The sequence below is a fragment of the Puntigrus tetrazona genome, chromosome 5 (assembly GCF_018831695.1).
Source record: "Puntigrus tetrazona isolate hp1 chromosome 5, ASM1883169v1, whole genome shotgun sequence".
Lineage (NCBI taxonomy): Eukaryota > Metazoa > Chordata > Actinopteri > Cypriniformes > Cyprinidae > Puntigrus > Puntigrus tetrazona.
The window spans coordinates 29,857,062-29,880,793 of record NC_056703.1 but is presented as its reverse complement, the minus strand read 5'-3'; the positions used below and the strand labels follow the sequence as shown (position 1 = coordinate 29,880,793).

The following is a 23,732-nucleotide window of genomic DNA, read 5'->3' as shown; positions in this document are numbered from 1 at the left end:
AGCTAAAGTTATACAATGAAAATTGTAATTGCTGTGACCATAGTGTCATTTTTACTGTGATTGTTTCTTGTAAATAAAAATTTTTAAATAATATAAAATCAATAGCTGCAGTACATTCACTACTTAGAAACTAGTACATAGCACATATATTTACAGTCATATATTACATAAATTAATTACTTTAATTAAACCACCAGGGTTGCAATGATTGCAGAAACCATGGGTGTTGATGAAAACCTTTGGAAAAAATTATTATTCAAAAGATGATAGCTGAGTTTTTCCAGAAAAAAAATGACCTGAAAAACAAAAAACCAAAAACTGAAAAAGTGCATTTAAATAATTACTGGTGCATTATTTATGACATGTTGATATTGTAGCAACTTTTAAATATGTTTTTATTTTTACGGTAAAAAGTTGAATAATTAGCAACTAACAAGTTACTGTAAATTTCGTACATATTGTTTTTATCCATGTGCATATGTGTGAATGACTATGTTAGTTACATTCTGTTGATATTGCAAAAATAAAACAAACGGTATAAAGCTATTAACTGCTGCTTTTAGGCTTTATTTTATGCCTTTATTTTGATACATTTTAAATGCTTTTATTTTGTACTGGAAATTTAACTTGAAACGAACCAACGCGTTTTGATCAGGCATTTAAAACAGCTATCGCCTGGGTCCTAAAGGAGACCCGATCGCGGGTGGAGACTCGATTTCTCGCGACGGCAGCAGCAGCAGCTTCATTCTCAGGTCGGGAAACTGACAACAAGCGAAAAGAGAAAAACATAGAGAAATCTGCATCCATCCTGCCGAGTTTCTCTATCCGGTGGAAATATATCGATATATGTGATCTGAATCGACAGTCGTACGTTCAATCGGTGAGTTATTAGCGCGCTCTGTGCGGTTATTCGCGGGTTTGGGGCCGATTTGTCGCAGGATGTCTCAGTGTTTGTGTCGCTTTGTTCTGAGCAGCAGCCATTTTTAATCGGCTCACACATCAACAAGTCCCCAGAAACCCCTCATTAACGCATTGATTACTCATTATACCAGTCGATGTTAATTGAACACCCGCGCTGCAGCGCTTTCTGACCCGGTTTGAAGCTCGTTTGTCGGATCTGGTGGAGTTTATACAACAGAAGCGGCTCGAGGCTAATGTCAATAGCATTGCTAAAGCCCTCAGAGAAGACCCCGTAAAAATCGCTCGCGTTATAGTAATTGTCGTTTTTTACCAGCTCTCGCGCTCGTGTTTACAGCCTCTAGTTTGTGATCGTGTTGATTTCGCGCGTGTGAAACGAGCGGTTTGTTCAATAATCAGATTGAAAAGCCTCTGTTTACATCTCATGCTAACTGTACGTTCACGGTTATCGCTGACAGATGTGTGAGCTTCGTTTAGCCTGGCATCAAAACATTTGTATAACATTATTACATCACGCCGATTTCATAATGATCGCTTGTAAAGAGCGCGCTGTTAAACTGCCAGTATTTCTCAGGGTTTTCTCGTCAAGTCTTACTGACGTGCTTCTCATCTAAACAGATTTTTTTTTCTGTCATAATGAATCTGAGTTTGGCACTGATGATGATGATGGTGATCTTTTGCAAGTGTGAGCAGTGCATCAGCCATTTTTGCAAATATGCAAGCAAGCACTGAGTAATATTAACAATATGCAATTTACTGTAGGGTTAGGATTCGCTCGGGGTTAGTTGCTCGCAATTGTGCATCATTTTCTTTAACGGATATGTTAAAGGTGCATAACCTGAAACACACTGTCAAATAATGTTAACCAAAATTAAATTGCAGAAAATGCCCTCACCCTCAGGCCATCCAAGATGTAGATGACTGTTACTTCATAAGAACGGAGAAAGGCCTGAGGGTTCCTTTAAAATCATTGTTGTGTGTGTCTTACAGCATCCTCATTGTTAGTAGTCATGAGTATTCATGAGTCTGTTATTGTCATTTCTCTTATTAATATTCGCTTCACAATGTTACATTTGCAGTTTTCTTTTAAATTGAGGATGCTCATTTTGAAGTTAAAGCCAAAGATGTAAGCAATTTACTTGCCCTTATGTAATTTTAATTTAGTTTTTCTTTCTGTTCTGCATAAGGGGCATAAATGACAAGCCAAGCATCTAGTTGTTTTTTTTACTTCGTTAAAAGTAGTTCATCAAAAAAAAATTTTACTTCACACAGTATTGCTTTCTTCTTAAGAACACAATTTTTTTTAAAAATGAAATCAGAAAAATATCCGTCCCTCCTTGGAAAGTTGATGTAACCAGTTCACGCAATGTAAACTTGATATAAGAATGAAATGGTTTCTTTTTTTGAATAGAAATGATTACATTATTTGAGCAAAACAGTTGATGCTTTTATTCACATGAGCATTGTTCTCCACTCACATAGTGAGCTCTTCAGATATGGAAATAGAAACTCAAATATGCTTTCTTGATCCATGAGAACAACCCCATTGTCTTCTGTTAACCATTCTTGCCTTGCCTGCTTTCTCCCAGTGTTTTCTGTCACCGATGGAGTTTTGGTCCCATGCCGCTCTCCGCCGCTGGCGACACTTCATTTCCAGCGATTTTCATTGATTGATTAATTCATTGATTCGATTGCTATTTAAACTGAATCGAGCTGGACAAATGACGTCTCTGAATTAAATAATGAAATGCTTTGATACTGTTAAGCGCTGTGAAACAATCTGTATTGTTAAAATTGCTATATAAATAAGTGACTTGACTTGCTGGGCATGATTTTAAGACATGAATGCAGAGCTCATGCGTGTCATTTTGGTTCAGTGTTTCTGGTTTGCATCCTGCAGCAAGTCGTAGTGTTTCCATGTTCTCACCGAGACAGCAGGACGCTTCTGTTGTGTGTCATGTGAATGTTGATTTCACCTTCAGCGTCATCTCCAGTCCAACACTTGTCTGAATAATGTCTTTTGGGCTAATTGAAGTTGATCGGAGTCGTTATTCTTTCCAAGATTGTGTTTTGTTGACCGGCTTTGAAATGCGTCTGACCCTCATCCTCTTGTGTCCGGGTGGAATGATGACGTTTCTGTGGCATAGAAACGATTATTCATCACAGTTCAGAGGATGTGTTGGTGGGACGTGTTTTTTTTTTTTTTTTTTTCCCTGCTAACAGTTGTGTCATTGTGTGTGTTTCTCTACAGAAACAGACGGTACTGAGGAAGAGGTGCAAAGAAAAATTTCCATACTCGATGACATTACATCGCAATGTCCGATCGTTTGGGGCAAATAACCAAGTCCAAGGATGGGAAAAGCAAGTATTCATCACTCAGCCTATTTGACAAGTACAAAGGGAAGTCAATAGAAACTCAGAAAACCACAGGTGAGATGCAAGCACTGCATATGTACATCCATATTTAAATGCTTGTGGAATTGATGAAGAAAGCCTGTTACATAAATCTGGAGATAGTATGTTGTGTGTGTCTCATAGAATCTCAAAGTTCAGAAATATACTGCTATTGCAAAGCAGAATATACTTCTCAAAGTAATCTTAATACGGTTCATTTAAAGATTAATTATATTTTTGGTATATCACAGTTTTGTAGCCGTGATTAATTTAAACCGAAAACATTTTGTGCAGCGCTATTGTTTTAATAAAAAATGGAACTGTAAATTATTGTAAACCATTAGATTTTTTAAATGTAAAGAAATGCATATTTTTAAATGTTGCAGTCATTTGATGACCCCTTGTTTTGATAACGTGTTAAAATCCTAAAATAGAAATGGTTCTGATAATTAACATTTTAGGACTGATCAAGGTCGTTTTTTTTTTTTTTGTTTCAATTAATACAAAATCAAAGTTATGTTTGTTTGATTTAATTCAACCATTTAAATTAAATCCATAAAAGTGAAAACTAAAAGCGTAAATGTGTCAGATGTGTCGTGTAACACCAGAGCGGCAGCAGATTTTGTATATGTGTGTTAACTGTGATGTTTTCCCTTCCCGTGTCACTGTTTTCACACTTCTCTCTCTCTCTGTCACTTGCAGTTGTTGCACGACATGGCTTACAGAGTCTTGGCAAAGTGGCCGCTGCCCGGCGCATGCCCCCTCCCGCTCACCTGCCGAGTCTGAAGTCTGAGAGTAAAGGAAACGATCCCAACGTGATTATCGTGCCCAAAGACGGTACAGGATGGGCAAACAAGCAGGATCAACACGATCCAAAGAGGTCAGAGCCAACGCTGCTGCGGCGTCAGCACTGCTGTCCATCACGTTCACTGAAACATCACTGTGTGTGAAGTGAATTGAAGGACAGATCGTGAGACGAGAGCCTTTTTGGGGATACTTTGGATAGGGAAAAAAAAGTAGTTGTGATAATCTAATGTGATTTCATTTCAGAGCTGATACATTTAAATGAAAATGCTGCTAGTAAAAATGTGGAACTGTTTTGTGTTTAATGTATATCTGGAGTGGTATAGACAATTTTTATTATTAGTGCTTCGTTACACACCGCTTTATTGTAGTTTATATAGTGTATATACTAATGTTATACTACATGGCCGCTGAATGCTTGAATCTGATTGGCTGATGAACGTTCTAATGTGTGCAATTATTTTCATGGAACTGCACAGCGAATGTAGTTTCAGGCAGCACTTTGAACTTCCATTACAAGGTCTAAAATGACTTTTTGTAATTAACAACGGACACGCTGGATGAGATGTGGAAGAAATAATCCTACACACAATAGCGTTTAAGCATGCAATGATACGCGTATCATGTGCAGAATGGTTCACAGGCATTTTCCAAATCAAGCGATCATCCTTATCCCCCCAATATGCGTATGCATGCCGAGTTTTAAGTAAAACGGACAAATACCGTGAAATATATCATCTAATCATTGTCTTGAGGTGTGGGAACCATAGTACCTCCTGCAGTATTTTTCTAATAATTCAACGGCCCGGAGTCAATTATTCTTTATATATTGTAAGATTATAGTGTGTGTGTGTTTAATCATATATCAAATCTCACTGTTAACTACAACTTCAGCCTCAAAATCCTGGTTACTGTTTATTAATAGTTAAGATGAGGTATGGATTAACTACAGAATTTATTGGGAGTTTCAATCGATATTTTACAATTTGAGAAGCAGCACACTATCCCACTGTCTGATGTCAGTATAAGTTTTGGGACAATTGGCTCAAAGGTCTAGGTATCCAGCTCTGTTATTTTGCATTAATTTAGATATTAAAAGTAGGCAGTGTCATCCCGGTTATATACATTATAACTGACAACCTGGGATGAAGACATTGAGAGTGAAACAGCTATTTGGATGCTAAAAGAAAAGAGGAATTAGATCTTAATTACATCTCAAAAACAAAAACCTGTCAAAAATAGACCCACTCAGTTTTATTGAAGACTTAATGAATGATGGTGACAGCAGAATGAATGCAGAAGTGTACAAAAACATCTTGCCGCTTGGCTCATCAGAAAGCACTTCATATTTCAAGCTTGTTGTATGTATGAATTAGATTATAACAGAAATGACACACGTGGCAATGTAAGGGAAATTTGTGCATTTAACATTAGAGCGTGTGATGTCATGCACTACTGCCGGTGCAAAGCCATTGAGAAGCTGCGCCGTGGCAATAAAAAAAACAACCAAAACTTTTTTTAAACGCATGATTGAAAGTAACAAAACAAATGATTACTTTTCATTAAAATCTATTAATGTATTAATAGGGCTGTGTATCGATTCTGAAAGTTTTGGAATAGAGCCCATCAATGGGAATCGACTCCTCATTCAGAGCCTTAAAAAAAAAAGAATCACTTTCTGAATGACTTAAATGGACGACTGCATCACTTGAACGCTGCTGACATTTAAATTCATGAAAATAAAATGAAAGAAAACAAGTCAGTAACGTTACTGAGATCATTTGAATTTAAGGATGCAGTTCAAGAAGCACTTGCCTTCCCCATGCTTGCTACAAGCAGTGATTACGAGAGATGAGTTAAAAGATTATTTTTAATTTTGAGATTTTTTTTCATTTCTATACACCTCCCTGCTGCTCGCTAAAATTGATTTAGAAGTCTAATCTGTTTCCTGATTCGTTCTTTCGGACATTTTGTTTTTAATGGACCAGTTATTTTACGGTGGAACTGGCTTATGCTGTCCACAATTTTAAGAGATCATGACGTGATTGAGGGTCTTGATCTTATTTCCATTTAAACACATTAAATATCAGCTAAAAATAATTCTAAAAGAAAACATCACAAGCACAGATTGGTAGTCGAGAGCTCATCTGATTGACAGATAAACCACTAGCTCTATTCATGTTATTGTTAGTGTTCTGGTTATTTTGATTCGGTGTACAGTATAATGGCATAATATGTGTGACGCATACAGTCAAGGTAAACTTCATTCAGCTGAACTTGCATACATTTATTTTTAGAGACTTTGTCTTGTTCAATTCATGCAATAAACACAGATCCCTGCCTAGCTGTGGGCTATGACAAAATTACATTTTTATATATTGCCTTTTTCTTTTTTTTTAAATAAAGCTTCTGGGGAGGTAACTTTCCACTACCTTTTATATCTTGCAATAATGACAAGATTAGGTTCCTTCAATCTTAAAAATCAAGAATTGAAAAGGTATCAAACAGGGAGGAAGCGATTTTGGGAATCTATTCCAGAACCGGAAATCGGGTTCGACTCAAAATTTCTGAATCGTACAGCCCTAGTGAATAATGCTTCTGTTTGCTTGGGCAGCTCGCTGCTGTGGCTGGTTTATGCTAAAATAATTCATACCCCTTCAGTTGAAATATGCTCCTGAAAAATCTTAATGTGAAGGGCTATGTGGCCTTACCCTTCCAACTAAAAGTGAATCAGTACTTATGCTCACATCAGATGAACATAAACATACAGAGTCGCAAGACTCCATGGATCTTAAGTCCTTGTCTTGTGCTATCAGCGCTACATTTTGAAGGTCAGTACATACAGTTGAAATGAAAAGCGTAGATTTGCAGTGAGGTGAATGCTCTATTTTCTTTTTATCCACGTGCTTCAACTGAGTGATGTATGTAGTCATGTGAAATCTTTTGCTGGTTAAGTACGTACTTTGTTCTCAAAATACTTGGCTCTATTTCTGGATGCAAATGGCCATCACACATTGTCTGATTTCTTCCTGTAGTTCCGTTGCATCATCAGCACAGCTGCCGGAGTCGCAGCCACCGCTGGCTTTACAGAAATCTGTCTCCAATCTTCAGAAGCCCATGCCAATAACCAGCCAGGAGGTACAGATGGCACGTTTATCATCTCTTCATAGTGCTAACCTGACGTCAATGTCACGTGTCTGATGCATGCGTTTCTGTCCCTCTAGAGCACAAGTACAGGTGGACCAAAGCAATGGGCACAGCTCAATGGAAAGGCAGTAGATCAAGATGGTAATCATACGTTTGCTCTGCTCAGACGTGTTTGTTGTGTATACTCATTTTGTTGTTTATACTCATTTTGCTCTGTTGTCCAGGTTTAAAGGTCTCAAGCCGACTGCAGCCCTTCTCTCACGAGGAATTTCCGACACTGAAAGCAGCAGGCGAACAGGACAAGGCTGGCAAGGAAAGAAGCGTCTTCGATCCGTCGTATGGGCCCGGACCAAGCCTCCGCCCACAGAGTGAGTCCTGCAACATATTCATGATTTCACTTGTCTTGAGAAAACGCTGTTGAGTGAGCCATTTGTTGATGTCTCAATGTGATGTGTTGATGTTGTCGTTGTCAGATGTGTCAAGCTGGAGGGAGGGCGGTGGGAGGAACCTGCAGCCCCCGGTGCTGTCTGCCACCCCGCCCTGCACAGACACGGACACCAAGAGCAGCGGCTCAGCGGAGACCACCCCTCCTATTCCTCCCCCCTCCTCATCCTCATCCTCCTCCGCTGCCGCTGCTACCCAGTCCTCTGATGTGAAGGAGCCATCGCTGCGGCCTGCTCAGCCCGTGCAGCGCAATCAGAGCAGAGCCCATCAGAGCCCATCAGCCCTCCAGTACCAGCACCACACCACCACCACATACCACGATATGCTGCCTGCCTTCGTAAGTCTCTGCCCTTCATAGCGGTTTTCCGGTGTGCTGTGCTTTCTTTGCTAAAATGCTTACTGGCTCTTTGTTTGTCAGATGTGCCCTAAAGAGACTCGTGATGCTCCAGGCTCCTCGGATCATGGCCCAACCACTGTGGTTGCCCCTGTGCGCTTTGAATCTAGGTTGATCTTCAGACCAGCGTCCCCTGCACCGGAGCCCGTCAAGTGAGTGTTGTGCTAATTACTCCAGTGATGAATGCTTACTGTCCTTTTCAATAAATTGCTGTTTTTCATGCCACAGTGGAGATATAAGAAGAGAGGCCCGTTTCCCCCGTATCCCTCCACGCCCCTCTGCCCGCCCGATTCGCCGCCCAGGAGATAGAGCTCCCCGTCCTGCCATAATCAACCCTGAGGACCTGAAGGACCTTGATGAACTGGACAATGACTGTGAAGATGGCTGGGCAGGTGAGTGCTTTTTTTATTTTTATTTTTTTATTAACAACAGGTATTTTTTTATTTATATATATATATATATATATATATATATATATATATATATATATATATAAAATATTCTTTTTTTTTTTTTTTTTTTTTTTTTTTTTTTTTTTTTATACCAATTTGCATTGTGATCTATCTGTTCTTCAGGTCTCCATGAGGAAGTGGATTATAGCGAGAAGCTTAAATTCAGTGACGATGAGGAAGATCACTCTCCCTGTCAGAAGAATAAGATCTGGTGAGTTTCTGTTTTAATGCAGTGCGTGTGGTGTGAACGGCACTTTTGTTGGAATTGAAGCTCACTCTGGCGCTTGTGTGCAGGGATGACTGGGACAACCATCAGGACCAGCATTCATCTCAGAGCTCTGGTGACGGTGCTTTTCCACATGACCCTGAGGAGGACTCATACTCACGCCAGCCAGAGCCTGTACCCTCCAGGAAGACCAATGGACGATTCTCCTCTGCTGAATCTCAGGTAATCTTCTGCATTTGTTTTTCCTCCTGAAATCATTTTATTTTTAATTGTCATTTTGACAATGTCTGCAGCAAAGACCAGCTGTAGGATTGCATACAAACCAGAGATTAGGAGGAAAAAAGTATAAATGCAGAAAATAAGAAAATGCATGATAAAATGATTATATTGTGGTTGTCAGTTGTCAGTGTTATTTTAATTTTGAAATTACTTATTTCAGCATTATTTCCGTTAGAATATCAGGCTAAACTAAATGAACGCAATCAGAAAAATGTAATTTAACTTTATTTTTCATGATTTTAAATTCAAGTAAACAATTTTGTATTTCTGTATTTTTAACTTTGATTAACCAAACTGTGTTCTTTCTAGTTCAAACTAGTTCCGTCTTTCTAGTTCAGACAATTGTTTTTGGTGCTGTAATTTTTTTTCCTTTTAAGTTTGTCCCATCCGTCCAGACTCATCTAAGAGATCTCCTCTTTCTGTTTGTGTTTTGTAGCACCAGCAGAAGAACAGTGGCAACAGTGAGTCTGCAGAGGAGCAGGAGGAGCCACAGCGGCAGCTGCCTCCTCGTGGGAAGTTTGTGTCAGCTGATCTTTCTGCCGTGGAGAGAGCTCGCAGACGTCGCGAAGAGGAGGAGAGGAGAGCGAGGGAGGAGAGACTGGCTGCCTGTGCAGAGAAACTCAAAAAACTGGATGAAAAATTTGGAAAAACTGAGAAACCGGCACGCTCTGGAGAAACGCTGAGAGAAGCAGACGGCAAGGATTTGACTCAGTCTCCAGGTCGAAGGTCATCCAAACATAACCAGGAGGGCTGGCAGTATAGCACTAAAGGTATGCCTATATACTAGTTGGTTTATAAATGTAAGCTTTAGTTACACTTGTAATAATGGCAAAGATTTTCCCTGTTCTTTTTCACTACGCTTTCTAATGCCTAATTTTATTGTGTATGTAGAAGCGTCTGATACACCAACTGAGTCATCCAGTCAGGATTACAAAGATGAAGGTTGCAATTACCACAATGATGACGATGGTCCTGAGTCCACCTCTCCCCTCCCAGACTACGGTCGACACCAGAAGCCTGTGCCGCCTCGCTTCCAGAAGCAGCACCAGCAGCAGGTGAGCTTTTACCCTTACCCAATTCTTTAAGTAACAGGAAATGGTTATTAATTCAGCCACACACACACTCTGTATGTTTTCATTTTATAGAGTTCTTTTTTTGTGCTTTCTAGGAGCAGGTGTATAAGATGGCGCCGTGGCAGCAGTCGGGTCACTCCACCCAGTCCAGCTCTACTCACCCACAGAGAGGCTTTTACCCTCCTCATGTCCTGGGTTTTGACCCACGCTGGATGATGATGCCTCCTTACATGGATCCCCGCATGGCACAGGGATGTTCTCCAGTGGATTTCTACCCTCCTGGCGTTCATTCATCTGGTAAATTACAACATCCTCCCTATGGTGTTTGCAAAGTTAGATCAAACTTTGAATAATAAACATTTGACTTCAAAATATGAGGAACTCTTTTAACTTGAACCAGTAAGCCAGACATTCCCAAACTGTTAAGTCAGTTTAACCCCTTTGGGAAATTATACATTTTACGCTCACGAGACAATGTGTTAAAATCTTAACACCACATCTGCATGTTCCTGGTTAATGGTCACACTTCATTTACTTGCCCCTTTTGAGAAACCCTGCTCCTAGCAACTACCTCGAGTGCTTTAGTGACCCCAACAATACTCCTTAAACACAATAGCAAACATGTATTAATACACAGGTATACAACAAACTACAGTACCTTATTATGAGTTCTGCATGGTAATATGACAGAACATATACGGTTTGTGTATATTGTGATATTTAAATGTAACTTTTTTTTTTTTTTTTTTTTTCCTCCTCCAAGGTTTGGTAAAACCTGTCATACAACAGGATCACCTGAATAGCCCTGGTTCCACCTCTGATGAAGGCTGCCATTCCAGCATGCATCAGGAGAGGAGGGCGCCTTCCACTGAGCCTTACCAAGTATGGAACCAAGACAGCTACTCTGCACGCAGTTTCACACCACCCTACCAGAGACAGCACGAGAATTGCGACAGGGCTCAAGCAGATGACAGGAGTGATCAGTCATGTTCCAGACACGACTCGTATGAAGACCAGGGTCATGACCGTGCAGAAAGCCCAGCAGAGGAACTGCCCCATCAAAGTTTCCGGCAAGGCAGAGGCTCAGATGTGTTGCTCGGTTCACAGCGAGAAGTTTCCCATGAAGTAGCCCATCAACCATTAATACTTAGCAGAACCCATCCTGGAGACGATGACCACAGGGATGTCTCCTCTGGTAGACATCAGAAAGAAGACCTTGATACCCGTGACGAGGCCTTCAACTGTAAGGAGAAGAGCTACGACTCTGATTTTTGGAGGAAAGACATGGGAAGTTTGAGGAAAGACAGCAGCAGTCAGGCCCAGTGGTCCGATCACGGTTCAAGCAGCAGCAGCAGTGTTAGCCAGCCATCTGAGTCCAGTGGTAGAACCCTTAGAAGGACGGGACCCATCAAGAAACCTGTGCTGAAGCCCTTGAAGGTTGAAGACAAAGAGAACGAGAAACCTAAAACTGACCCAGAGGAGAAGACTGTACCTTACAGGCTGGAGAAAGAAGTGGTCACCAATGTCTATGACCTGAAAAAAGATGCTCCAATTTTATCTAACAGGCACTCCGCGCCACCGCCCACTCCATCTGCTGAGGAGAAACAAGTGGAAGCTCAGAAAGTAGAGAAAATGAGCAACTTGCCTGAAGAGTCATACAAAGAGAACTGCTGGGATAGCAGCAAGAATCATTCTGTGGACTGTTCTGACAACAGGGATCCACCAGCACCTCGCCGCAACAATTGGATATTCATCGATGAGGAGCAGGCATTTGCAGGGACCAGGGGAGCGGGTCGTGGACGTGGCCGAGGCTTCAGAGAGTTCAACTCTCGCGGTGGTACTCGTGGAGGACGGAGTGATGGCAACAGAGGAGCCTACAGTAGTGCAGGTACACAGAGGCCTGCGCGAGGACGTGGTACTCGAGAGTTCAGGAGCGAAGATCTGCAGCGAGGCAAACCTCGTCGGCGCAACGTGAGCGAGACGCACAGCGAGGCCTCAGAATATGAGGAGCAGCCCAAGCGCCCACGCCAGAAGGCCACTGAGAATGGAGAGGCTTTGTATCCTGTGTCTGGAGAAGTCAAGAGGGCTGACAAGGAGTCATGGAGATCAAACAAAGTCTACACTGATGATCAGAGCGGCAACAGCGATTCTAGGGACAAGACAAAATCCGCTCGAGTTTTTGGAAGGTCATTGCCCCCTCGCCTTAATGCTGGATACAACCGTGGATTTGCCTCAAGGGACATTTCAACATGGAGAGGGAGAGGAACCCAGTTTGGAAGCTCTTCTGTGCAAGAAAACGGCTACAACTTTGGTGCAGACACGTATTCCAAACGTTCGTCAGAACGGGAGCCACTTAAGTACCCCCCTAAATTTACAGGCTCCTTTGTAGAGAATGGCGTTGAGGACAGAGATGGAGGTTACTATCTTGATAATGATAATCCTGACAACCGGCCCCTTAGAAGACGGCGCCCCCCACGCCAAGATAAACCCCCACGTTTCAGGCGTCTACGGCAAGAGCGTGAAGGAGGTGGTCAGTGGAATAATGAGGACTATGTTAATGGAGAAGTTACCAATCAGTGGCCGGGTCGTTCTAAGGGTGCAGAGGAGCACTGGCCCAACCACTATTCTGGGGGGCGATCACAGGAGATCCCGAGTCAGGGAGAGGATTGGGAAACTGGCTCTGAAAACAGCGATTTCAGCGACTGGAGGGAGAAACGGGGGCAGCATGGTGACACACTCACTGATGCAGGTCATGGAGAACCTGGGTCTGAGAAGAGAGAGCTCTCCAAGCGGAGCTTTTCTAGTCAGCGGCCAGTTGTCGACAGACAGAACCGGAAGAGTGACACGTCTGTAATGGAAAACAAGATGAGCCGGTCAACAGACACGCAGTCTACTGCTGGTTCCTCTGGTAGAAATGAGAGTTGGCAAAATGGCGTTTCTACCAACAGCAAACGGTATGCATCTTAAAAACATAAGTTAAGCACATTGCTACAAAAAAGGCAGCTTTTATGAAATTCACACTATGAATGTGGTTTAATTCGCTATTTGCAGAGTTCCAGAAGATTCAGTCACCGGCCTGAGCTCCGCATCTGTGTACAATGTGGAGCAAAATGATGACACGGGTGTGATGGAAGCAGGGGGAAAGATCCTAGAGAAAGACTTGAAGTCCAGAAACATGAAGGGGGACATGACTGAACCACTGTCCCAATATGACCTCAACAGTTACCCAAGTAAGTCAGAACTATTAAGAATGATATACATATGGAATGTTTTTTATATATATATATATATATATATATATATATATATATATATATATATATATATATATATATATATATGTATGTATATATGTATGTATATATATATGTATGTATATATATATGTATATATATATATGTATGTATGTATGTATGTGTGTGTATATATATATATATATATATATATATATATATATATAATATAATATAAAGTTGTCGTCAAACTAATGCATTCCTATGATAGTGGTGCCACCACACTGCAGATGAAGAATAACCCTGATTAAGCACATCTGAACTAGCTGATCACTGTCTTCAGGATTACTAAACTTCCAGGCAAGGGTGCTGGAGAAGGTTGAAGCTGAGCTCTTCTGGACATTGGCCTTCCAGGAGCACATGTTTAGAAGTAGTTCAAGTTTCAGTTAATAGTTTGCAAGCGTTTAGTTTGAAATGTAAGAATACAACAAAGGAATATTGGTATTGTGGGGAATGGACTTATAGCCATATTGTAATTTTACAGTTTGAACTCTAAAGGGTTATTAAATTTAATGTTCAGTACTCTTCAGTACTGAATCTGAAGGAGCTGTCATTTGTTTCCTCACAGTTGAGAGTGACTCTGGAGGATCTGTACCCAGTACAGAGGTTTTCCAGGACGCTCTCTCCAAAAAACAGCGCCGCCCACAGGATGATGATCGAAGGAGAAAAGATCAGGGTCCTCCAGTAAGTTAATATGGCCACTACACTGCATAAAAATGCTTTTCAAACCAAGAGTTCTCTTGTCTTGTTTCCAGACAAAATATCTAAAAATTCATAATCGAAAAGGAATTTCTAGATGTGCAAAAGTTTTTTCACAAAAAAAGAAAAATAATATTGTTTCTGCTTGTCTAGACAATCCTTCTTGACTTCAGAATTTTTTTTATATTTTGGCCTGGGAATGAGACATCTTGGCTTGAAAAACATTTATTGCAGTGTCATTTAGACACGCATCTGATAACGAAAAAGATAACTTGGTTAATTAACTGCATTTGATTGGATATTGTAATTATTTGCTTTGTGCACCTGAAGGGTTCGGTAAAGAATAGAACAATTACTTCAAAAATGCCCCCCCGTTTTGCCAAGAAGCAAGGCAGCATGTCCATCGAGCAGCCCGAGGAGACGCTCTCCACCAACAACTTGGGAACAGAGATCTGGGAGACAAACAGCACCGGTAATACTGATAACAACCTTTTATCAAGTGTATTCATATTTAAGAAGATTCTAAATGATTTTGTTTTCCTTCTGAAGCTCTGACTGTCCAGTCGTCAGGTGGAGATTCATGGACAAAGCAGGTTTCCTACACGGGCAGTGAACCCAATTCGGAGGTACAGGTTGTTGTTTTCTAAGCAAGTATTTTTGCGTGCCTCAGTCAGTGAGCTAATGACCTATTGTCCTGTCTTCTAGGATTCAGATGCGGGGCCCGAGCAGAGTAAAGAACACAAACCAGGCCCCATTGGTAATGAGCGCTCGCTGAAGAACCGCAAGGGTTCAGAGGGCATGGAGCGTCTGGAGGGACCCATCACTCCTGTCAATGGAGTGGATATTCACGTGGACAACGTCATTCCTGTGCCGCCCATCGAGTTTGGTGTTAGCGCAAAGGATTCTGACTTTAGCCTTCCTCCAGGGACCACGCCAGTGCCTGTGTCCAACCCCGTCACCAAGCTGCAGGACGCTCTTGCTGGGAATGTGCGTACAGTAGCTCTGCACGCAGCAGTTACATTGTCAGCTTTGTAAAGAAGCATTGAGTGTTTATGCTGTTGTTAATGTGTGTGCACAGCCGGGCCTGACTCAAGCCATCCCGATGCTCCGCAGAGACCACCTGCAGCCTGGAATAAACCTCAACCCCATCAGCTTCCCTACTGCAGACCTCACGCTCAAGGTAACGTGATGATTGAAGTGATAAGCCTGTTTGTTTGGTTGATGCCTCTTCATCAGTGATCTTAAGGGTTCTTCCAGATACTTCACCTTATTTCTTGGGATTTGCAAAACAGCACACATTCTGTCTGCTCGTTGCATGCCTAGCTACCTAGGACATGCTACCAGCTATTCTAATGACATTAGAATATTCTAATATTCTAATGACACCCCAATAACATTAAAACATTTTAATGCATGTCAGATGTTTGTAACGTGCTAGTTTGTTGTCAATATGTGTCAACAATAACCTGTAAATATTAAGCATGCGAACATGTTAAATTGTGCTCACTGACTTCCACAGTTTGAGGAAAAAAAACTATTATAAACAATCAACTTTTACGTTAACAACATTCTTCAAAATATCTGTTGTTGTATTCAACCGAAGAAATGAAATCAAAAGTAAAGTACTGAAAACTTTCTAAATAGCCTTTCCCACTGGCTTGATCTGCGTTAAAAGAAACAAACGTCTGAGTGAATTAACAATGTGCTAGATCCTGAGATCTGATTTCTCACCAGCATGTTTGTCTGTGGTCTCAGATGGAGTCAGCTCGTAAGGCGTGGGAAAACTCTCAGGCTCTCCCGGAGCAGGGCTCCCCGGGCGGTGCGGGCTCCGGCTCTCAACCCGCCTGCAGCGTGGGCTCCTCCAGCGGTGTCAGCTACAGCTCCTTCGGTGGAGTGTCTATGCCCCCCATGCCTGTGGCGTCTGTTGCTCCTTCTGTCTCCATGCAAGGTCAGGTGTCTAATTATTCTCTCAGACTATGTCGCATGCCGTGGCAATACATGGCTCTAAAAACTGTTGTGATCTGTGTGTATCACAGGCAGTCACATCCCTCCTCTGTATCTGGACGGTCATGTGTTCCAGAGTCAGCCGCGGCTCGTGCCACCCTTGACTCAGCAGCCAAGCTATCAACAGGTACGATCACATTCATGTTAAAAAGAATTAATGTTCATGTTGCTCAGTCTGTAAATGGTTTCAACCATTTAAGGACATCAATGTAACAGCTTGGAAATAATGTTATGTAACATCACATTTACCTGAGGAAAAAACAATATTTGAGGAGCATGGACTCTGTAGTCAGCTAGAGAAATTAACTGTAGCGATAAGCATTAATTATATACAACAACAAAAAAAAAAAAAATTATAGTTTAATTTGTTTGAATAAATCTTTTTTTTTTTATCACCATTAAGATTATATACAAATCAGAATTTTAACCTTCATTATTATAGAAATGTAGTTCCAGCTGAATCTGATATATATTGTTCAGCATTAGTTTTTTTTTCTTCTTGAAAATGTGCCATGTGCTTTAACTGATATACAACCAAAATAATCAGAATTGTGCATCAAATATGATACAGTTGTCTTTATAGGGTTCATTTAGTGGATCTATGTGTTTGTTTGTTGTGTGTTCAGGCCACCCCTCAGCAGATTCCCATCTCCCTGCACACGTCTCTACAGGCTCAGGCTCAGCTGGGTCTGCGAGGAGCTCTGCCTGTCTCTCAGTCTCAAGAGATGTTTAGCTCCATCCCTCCTTTCAGGTAATTCACCCGCCTCAGACATTATCAGTATTGTTCAGTTTCTTATTCATCTCCTGCTCTTCTACACAGTCCCATGCCACTGTAAAGAGTTTCTCTTAAAACACCAAACTGTTAATAACTGCTGTAAACAACATTATACCTACACTATACGCTGGCCACACTAATAATGCTGGGCTTCCTCTGTTTTTGTGTTAATCTGAGTGCTTTCACGTTCTCTTCTTACAGGTCTCAGGTGTACATGCACCCAAACCTGTCTCAGCCTAGTCCCATGGTGCTCTCTGGTGGGGCTCCTCTCAAAGGGCCATACTCTGCATTTCCTGGCATGCAGCCGTCAGACATGGTCAAACCGCAGTCCGGATCTCACTACCAGCCCATGAATGGCAGCCAGCCACTGGTGTACGATGGGCCGATGAATCAGGCAGCTGGGATGGGCACGTCACAACTCATGGACTCACAGCTTATTCAGGCAAGTTCTATGAAAGCCATAAGAAAGCAGTGTTCAACTACATAAACGCATGCAATTATTGAAGTAAAATGGGTAGGGCATTAGTATGCAGTCAACAGCTTCAAATGCAGTTTGAATTTGCTTTATTCAGAATTTATAGTTCAAGGCCATGTCCACTGACTTTGTGTTTTCAGGTGACAATGCCCATGCCTGGATCTCAGCTGCGCTATGGCTCGGCCCAGCAGCACCTTATCCTTCCCCAGTCCATCCAGCTCCAGCAGAACCAGAACCTGTCTGTGGGAGCTCCACGCCGCATGATGCCTCCTGGAACCCAGCCAGCCGTCATGAGCGGCAGCAGGGAGGTAAGAGCGTGTGCTTCAGGAAATAACTGTCCTCAAATGTCTTCCTGCATGCAATTACACACCTTTCTGATAAATCGTGTGCTTTCTGCAGCCTTCCCAAATGGACATGAAGGGATTTCAGTTCTCTGATAAGCCCAACCATTCACCTGGAATACCCAGCGGCTCCTACAGGTGAGCCGACAGTTCACAAACTCTACCTGCAGCACAGTAAGCTGTAGTCACACTATGAAATGTTGGTATGCCTTTGATTTATTCATGCACAGTTTGGTAAATTACTTAGAATTTGACAGAATTTATTGTATAGGAATTCTTGTCAATTTAACGGTTTTGTATGTGTAGGTGTCTGTTCACTAATGAGGTCTTTTGTTGGACTGTCTTCTCAGACCCAGTTCAGCCAGTCCTAGTGGGAAACCCTCAGGAGCCCCTCCAGCGGTGGCCTCTCTCCCAGGACATTACACACAGCAGGTACGGCTCATTTCTGTCCTTAACTATGACCCGAGAGGACATGTGGCACACTGCTAACATGCCTGCTATCTGCTGTCTGATGCTGCAGGTGTCTGCTCCTCAGGGCAGTATGGTCATGCACATGAGGCCCCCCACCAGTGGTCCCTTCCCCAACCCTATCCAGCGGCCTGTCATGCAGGTCAACAAGACCGTCATCATCCGTTCACCACCCTACCCGAGCCCTGGGCGTGATCCGCCCCACAGCACACCCCCCTCTAACCCTGAGCCCACCGTGAAGGGCCCTGAGGATGGTGTGAAGGTGAGCCACCCACTGTGAGCATAGGTAATGGCATCTCATGTACTTCCTTCTTATTGTCATGTTTTGTTAGTTTTAGATCATGTTTATATCAAAACCAAAATGCTAATCTGTAAGGATGAAGCTTTGCGTAACAATGTTTGTCTAATGGAGGCTTTTTGTGTCTCTCAAGTGAAGCAGGGTCATATAACAGCTTGATAAACAATACAGTGTTAGCATAGGTAATTGATGAATTTATACTATTTTTCTGTGTTTGGCGTATATTTAGATGTCTCCATGTTCTTCATACTTGAGAAACTTGAGAAAATAAGTTTGATTTTTAACTGGACGACCAGCAAACAATTACTAAAAAACAAAATGCAGAACTGCAAAAGAAAATGCTGTAACCCAATACAAAAACCCAAATAAAATTCAGAATCTAAAAAAAAAAATTATTTGTAAACCGAAATAAAATATATCTTTTTTTTTTTTTTTTTTTTTTTTTTTTTTTTTTATGGTCCTGTAAATGAAAAGATGCTTTTCAATTTAATTGTCAAGGTTGAGAAAACTATTTTCCTATTAAGGAATATTGTGATGAAATATTGTGGTAATAATTTTTGCCATTGTTGCCCAGCCCTAATCTTGATGTTTTTTCTTTTCTTTATAATATTCGGTATGTATTATTGAGAGGTCTATAATGAGTAAAAATGTTCCCTTCACTTTTTCTCTGAGATGAAACTGAGAAAGAACTAATAGAAACCAGTCTAATGGCACAATACAAAGAAAAATTAAAAGCTATAAACAACACGCCACTCCAAAATGACAATGTGGCTTAATCGTTTATTGCCTTCCCATGTGTTGACTGTTCAGTGTATTATCCAGTAGAATCATTTGAAGCAGTTGTTTTTAAGTCTTTTGACTGCCGGTATTGAGTCTGCCTCTTGTTTTTGGTACAGGTGAAGGCTCTGCGGGACGCGCGTCATGGCGTCAGCGATGCCAAGAGCTCATCAGTGATTCCCGGCAAGATCCAGGAGCAGCTTTCGTCAGTACAGGTCAAAGCTGCTCGTACCGGAGCCATCAAACCACAGTCTGTCAAAGTGGAGGAAGGCAAAGCCTAATAATGGACCTCATGATCACATGACACCGCTGTCTGTAGGACCTCCTTTCTCTTCCTCCTCTCCCCTCCCTCTCTCTCTGTCTCTCTCTTTCTCTGTCACTGTACCCCTGGAACTGACGCACAGGATCACCAACTCCACAAATCAATCGGAACACATTAATAATAAACTTCACATAGAGAGATATGAATATCTATATATATAAATGTAAACTATATATATATAAATAGACACAATAGTTTTGGACTCTTCTGCTCAGACTTTCCAAGATCAGCTTTATTTATTAACATTTTATTTGACATTTTCAAGTGAAGAATTACGGTTCACAAAAGCGGCAAACGAACCCTGGTGTGTCTCGCTCTCTCCATCAAAGTCGGCAAACAGAAAAACAGGAAGCGTATCTCCTCTTCCAGCTCTCACGTCTCCACGCCCACATTGCCAAACTGAGCCAGCTGATTGGACTCGAGGTTTTGATTGACATGCAGATCAACAGAAGCTCCAGAGCTGCGGTGTGTGTGGCATTAGTCACTTTTACTGGGTACCATGGAGTTTTAACTTTTTTTTTTTTTTTTTTTTTTTTTTTTAATATATATAAATATAGTAATCATGCCTATTTGCGCTATTATTATAAAAAAAACCTCCTTTTATTCAATAAAAAAAAAACTTCAAACCCAATTTTGAGGACATTGTTCAATCAAAACATGGTGGACACGAACCTTTTATTTTACAGCTGCTTTTCATGTGTTGTGTAAATGCAAAGCAACATTTGATCCTTTAAAGGTGTTGCATGATGGGGCTTGAGTGGCGGCGGTGTGCCGCGTGTGAAATAAACCTGTTACAGTCAGCAGCATTGAGAAGCGCTTGCTCTGTGTTTGGTGTGATAAGGGCGGGTGGGATATATGGGCACTTGTGTAACGTGAGGACGTTTGTGATGATGTCGGTGGGATTGTTGTGCTCTTCGGAACGCTGATGGGGGGAAATGTTACAGTATGTTGATTTGGTCAAGAAGTCCTTTTACTTTCAGCTTTTGAGCTTTTTTGTCGGTCGGTAGGTCACAGGAGTGCGAGGGTTGCACAAGCAATAAAAAGCCTATCTGTAACCATCGGGGTCCAAAAATGCGTCGTGTTTGCGAACGAGTGCTTGTGTTGTAAATGTTGCCGTCTCTGTGGGCTCAGGGGGATCCGGAGTGCACAGGAAATGTTGGTTTTGAAGGTGCTTCGTTACACTACAGCTGTACAGAACTATATAACCATCAGCACATGTTCTTTCATGTTTGATATTGGAGCGTTAATGCAAATGCAACCTCTTCTTTTCCTTTCGGGTGAACTGTTGGACATTTGAAATGCCTTTTTTAAATGATTTCTGCAGTGCTCATGGTTATTTCGGAGGTTTATTTGTTTGGGTGTTCATTGGCGCTGTTGGATTGTGTCACCTTCAACGGTAACATTGCTTCTTGATGATTGCTGCATATCTGTACAGACTCATTATTGCCCTTTTTGCTTTTGTTAGACCTGTATTTAAAGGGCCAGCAATGAATTTACTCACTCTTCTTTTCATTTATTTTTAAGGGTCTGTTTTCCCTGCAGATATTTATCACTCAGTGTTGTTTATCCTATTAAATGTGTGATTAATATTTGCCCTTTTATTGGAAATGATCTCAAGAGAGAAATAAAGCAGATTGTGCTTTTTTTTTCAAAAACGAATCATTGTTTGTATTCCCATTACCCTTGTGCGGTTATTGACGAGAACGTTGCAGTCATTTAAGTGTAAGTCATGCCAAATGAAAATCAATGATACTGCATGTTGATGGGTTTTCTGTCTTTTTAAATGCATATCGAGTAAAATATTGGCTAAATGGTTAAATACAGTAAAAATTAAGCAAAGATTTAGACTTTGCTAAATGAATGAAAACCAGTTTAACACCAAGAAATACATGAAGCTCAGCTGCTGTTTTTCTTTCAATGTTTTTTCTTCTCTTCTCAATGCATTTCCTGAGGTACACAAATGGTACATATTTCTGAACTCTTTCTGATCAAATACCTGATTCAGCTGTTAAGCAGAAACTGGGTCGAAATAAGAGTCCTTCGAACGCAGCCTTAAAACGCTGCCTTCGCAGCTTACGTTCCACTTGTGAATTTATAATTACGATTTTGTCATGTTGAAGTGTTTTAGCTTGCTGACAATTTCAAAATTTTGGTTAATTCAATAAATATTTGGTCTATAGATGCAGTGGTCACCTGGAAAGAGAAGGGCTTCTGGCTTTTAGGAAGCGTGTGCGGTGCCACTTTTCAAATACCCTTTTTTTTTTTTTCGTGTCTCCTTTTAAGAAAAGCCATGATGTACATGATGTAGAGTATGCATGAAAGCCAGAACCTTTCCTGTAATGTGTCAGGGGAAATCCAGCATCCAGTGTGAGAGGTGGTTTGTTCATTTATTCTTACGTTTTGTAACCGCCAAACAATTCTGCCACAACGTCTTGAATTCAGCTTCGTCCAGTAGCTTAAATGGAGACACTGAAATAGAATTTTAATTAAATCCCGTGAGTGGTTTAGAAACTGGGACAATGTGATATTCCTAAAACGGCACTTCTAAAGGATGCTGCCCTACTGCAGCGCTGGGTAAGTCCAGTCCTGGAGGGCCACCGTCCTCCAGATTTAACTCCATCCCTAATCGTACGTGACTGTAACTCTTCACAATTACTTGAAAGTTATCCGGAAGTTAGTAATTTGTATTTAAATGGGCCAGGCTCTCAGGGCCATGCGCTCTGGATGGGATTGCATGCGTATGTAATCCATATGTAACAAACTGGAACAATGCTGTTTAGGTGGCACTGATGAGAGAGCTGCTGGGGACTTAGTTCAATGACTCTGTATGATGGCGTGTTGGCCATCTAATCATTTTCCCCTAAGTTCTGAACTCTTCCCTTGCATTAAAATTCTTTTCATTAAAAATGGTAGTAAAGGGTTGCCAAAAAATATAACCTGTTCTGAAAAATAATTGGGTTATTCTGCATGAGGTTGGACCAGGGTGCCCTGTCCGGCACCTGAGGGCCACTTTCTGATTAAACAGACCTGAACCCTTTAATCAAGGCCTTGAGATCACTAGAACATCGTTTTGTGTTTAAGCTAAACTTGCTGGAATGGTGGCTCTTTGGGAGTAGATGATATTTTCAAAACAAACCACTTAAAGATTAAAAGCTTATTATTATTATTATTATTATACCAGCTGCTGCCATGTACCATCATCATGTTTTTTTTATTACACACAGTTGTTGGTATTAAATTATTATTATTTTTTTTATTTTATTATTATATAATGCTAAGCTCTGCAATACACAACTTTTGATGTAGTATTTAATTTATTTCATATAATGCTAAGTCTGCAAAAAAAATTGATGTAGTCTTTTTTTCCCCCTATTCTTTTCCTATTTTTTTTTTCAGTGCTTAGGGTTTTGCTGTTAGATTTTTAAACCACTGTTCTACCACAGTCTTGCAGAGTTTATCAATAGTGCTAATTAAACAGCTGAACCAGCTACACTACATCAAATAAGCTTAAGATGACTTATTTTGAACCAAATCAACTGCCAGTAATTCAGACTACCTGATATTACTCGTTGAACTTGTTTTATAACCAACATGCCCACATTGCCAAGCGAAGCCAGCTGATTGGACTTGAGGTCAACATGGTGTCAAATGGTCAGATGATTTTTTTTTTTTTTTTTTTTCCTTCACTTTTTTAATTGTGGCACACATTTTGCTGACACTTTCCAGTAATAAAATAAAAAAAAGTTAATCTGAATATGCTATTTAATTCTAATAATAAGGATTTCATGAGGTTCTCTGTTGAATAGTATTACCGAGATGTGAATAATACCATATTTGAGCTGAATCAGCTGAATCCAAAATGTAAAAAACCAAAACATTAATTTCAGGCCTGACACATCCAATCAGTGCACTGGGTCTTTTTAACGTAATGTTTATTTCTTATGATAAAATCATATGAGATGAGATTTACATGTTTACAGCGTGTGTGTGTGTGTGTGTGTGTGTGGTCGGTGGCCCGGTGACGTGGCTCAGTGAGTGAATTCCGTGCATTTTTTCCCCCGTGAGCTCCGGTTCCGCAGCACAGATTAACGGAATAAAAACGGTCGGTCCGTCTGAATAGTGAGTATCGTTCATATCGACGAGCTGTTT

The 23,732-nt window shown here is 41.0% G+C and overlaps 1 protein-coding gene across 2 annotated transcripts; it reads left to right on the top strand.

Moving 5' to 3' along the window:
- The first annotated feature begins 690 nt into the window (after positions 1 to 690).
- prrc2b (proline-rich coiled-coil 2B) lies at positions 691 to 21,242 on the top strand. 2 transcript variants are annotated; one of them, XM_043238807.1, is made up of 30 exons: positions 691 to 880; positions 3,170 to 3,348; positions 4,015 to 4,192; positions 7,152 to 7,254; positions 7,341 to 7,404; positions 7,488 to 7,631; positions 7,737 to 8,044; positions 8,126 to 8,253; positions 8,330 to 8,493; positions 8,677 to 8,764; positions 8,848 to 9,001; positions 9,495 to 9,828; positions 9,950 to 10,113; positions 10,227 to 10,428; positions 10,895 to 13,085; positions 13,183 to 13,361; positions 13,993 to 14,108; positions 14,454 to 14,595; positions 14,673 to 14,749; positions 14,829 to 15,110; positions 15,202 to 15,303; positions 15,879 to 16,071; positions 16,160 to 16,254; positions 16,754 to 16,878; positions 17,104 to 17,344; positions 17,518 to 17,685; positions 17,777 to 17,856; positions 18,069 to 18,150; positions 18,239 to 18,448; positions 19,381 to 21,242. In XM_043238807.1, the coding sequence occupies exons 2-30, from the start codon at positions 3,234 to 3,236 to the stop codon at positions 19,540 to 19,542; spliced, it is 6,591 nt and encodes a 2,196-aa protein (XP_043094742.1). In that variant the 5' UTR covers positions 691 to 880; positions 3,170 to 3,233; the 3' UTR covers positions 19,543 to 21,242. The 2 variants fall into 2 exon arrangements, with proteins under 2 accessions (XP_043094742.1, XP_043094743.1); XM_043238808.1 differs by having other exon boundaries at positions 18,239 to 18,472; positions 19,381 to 19,517.
- The last annotated feature ends 2,490 nt before the right edge of the window (positions 21,243 to 23,732 follow it).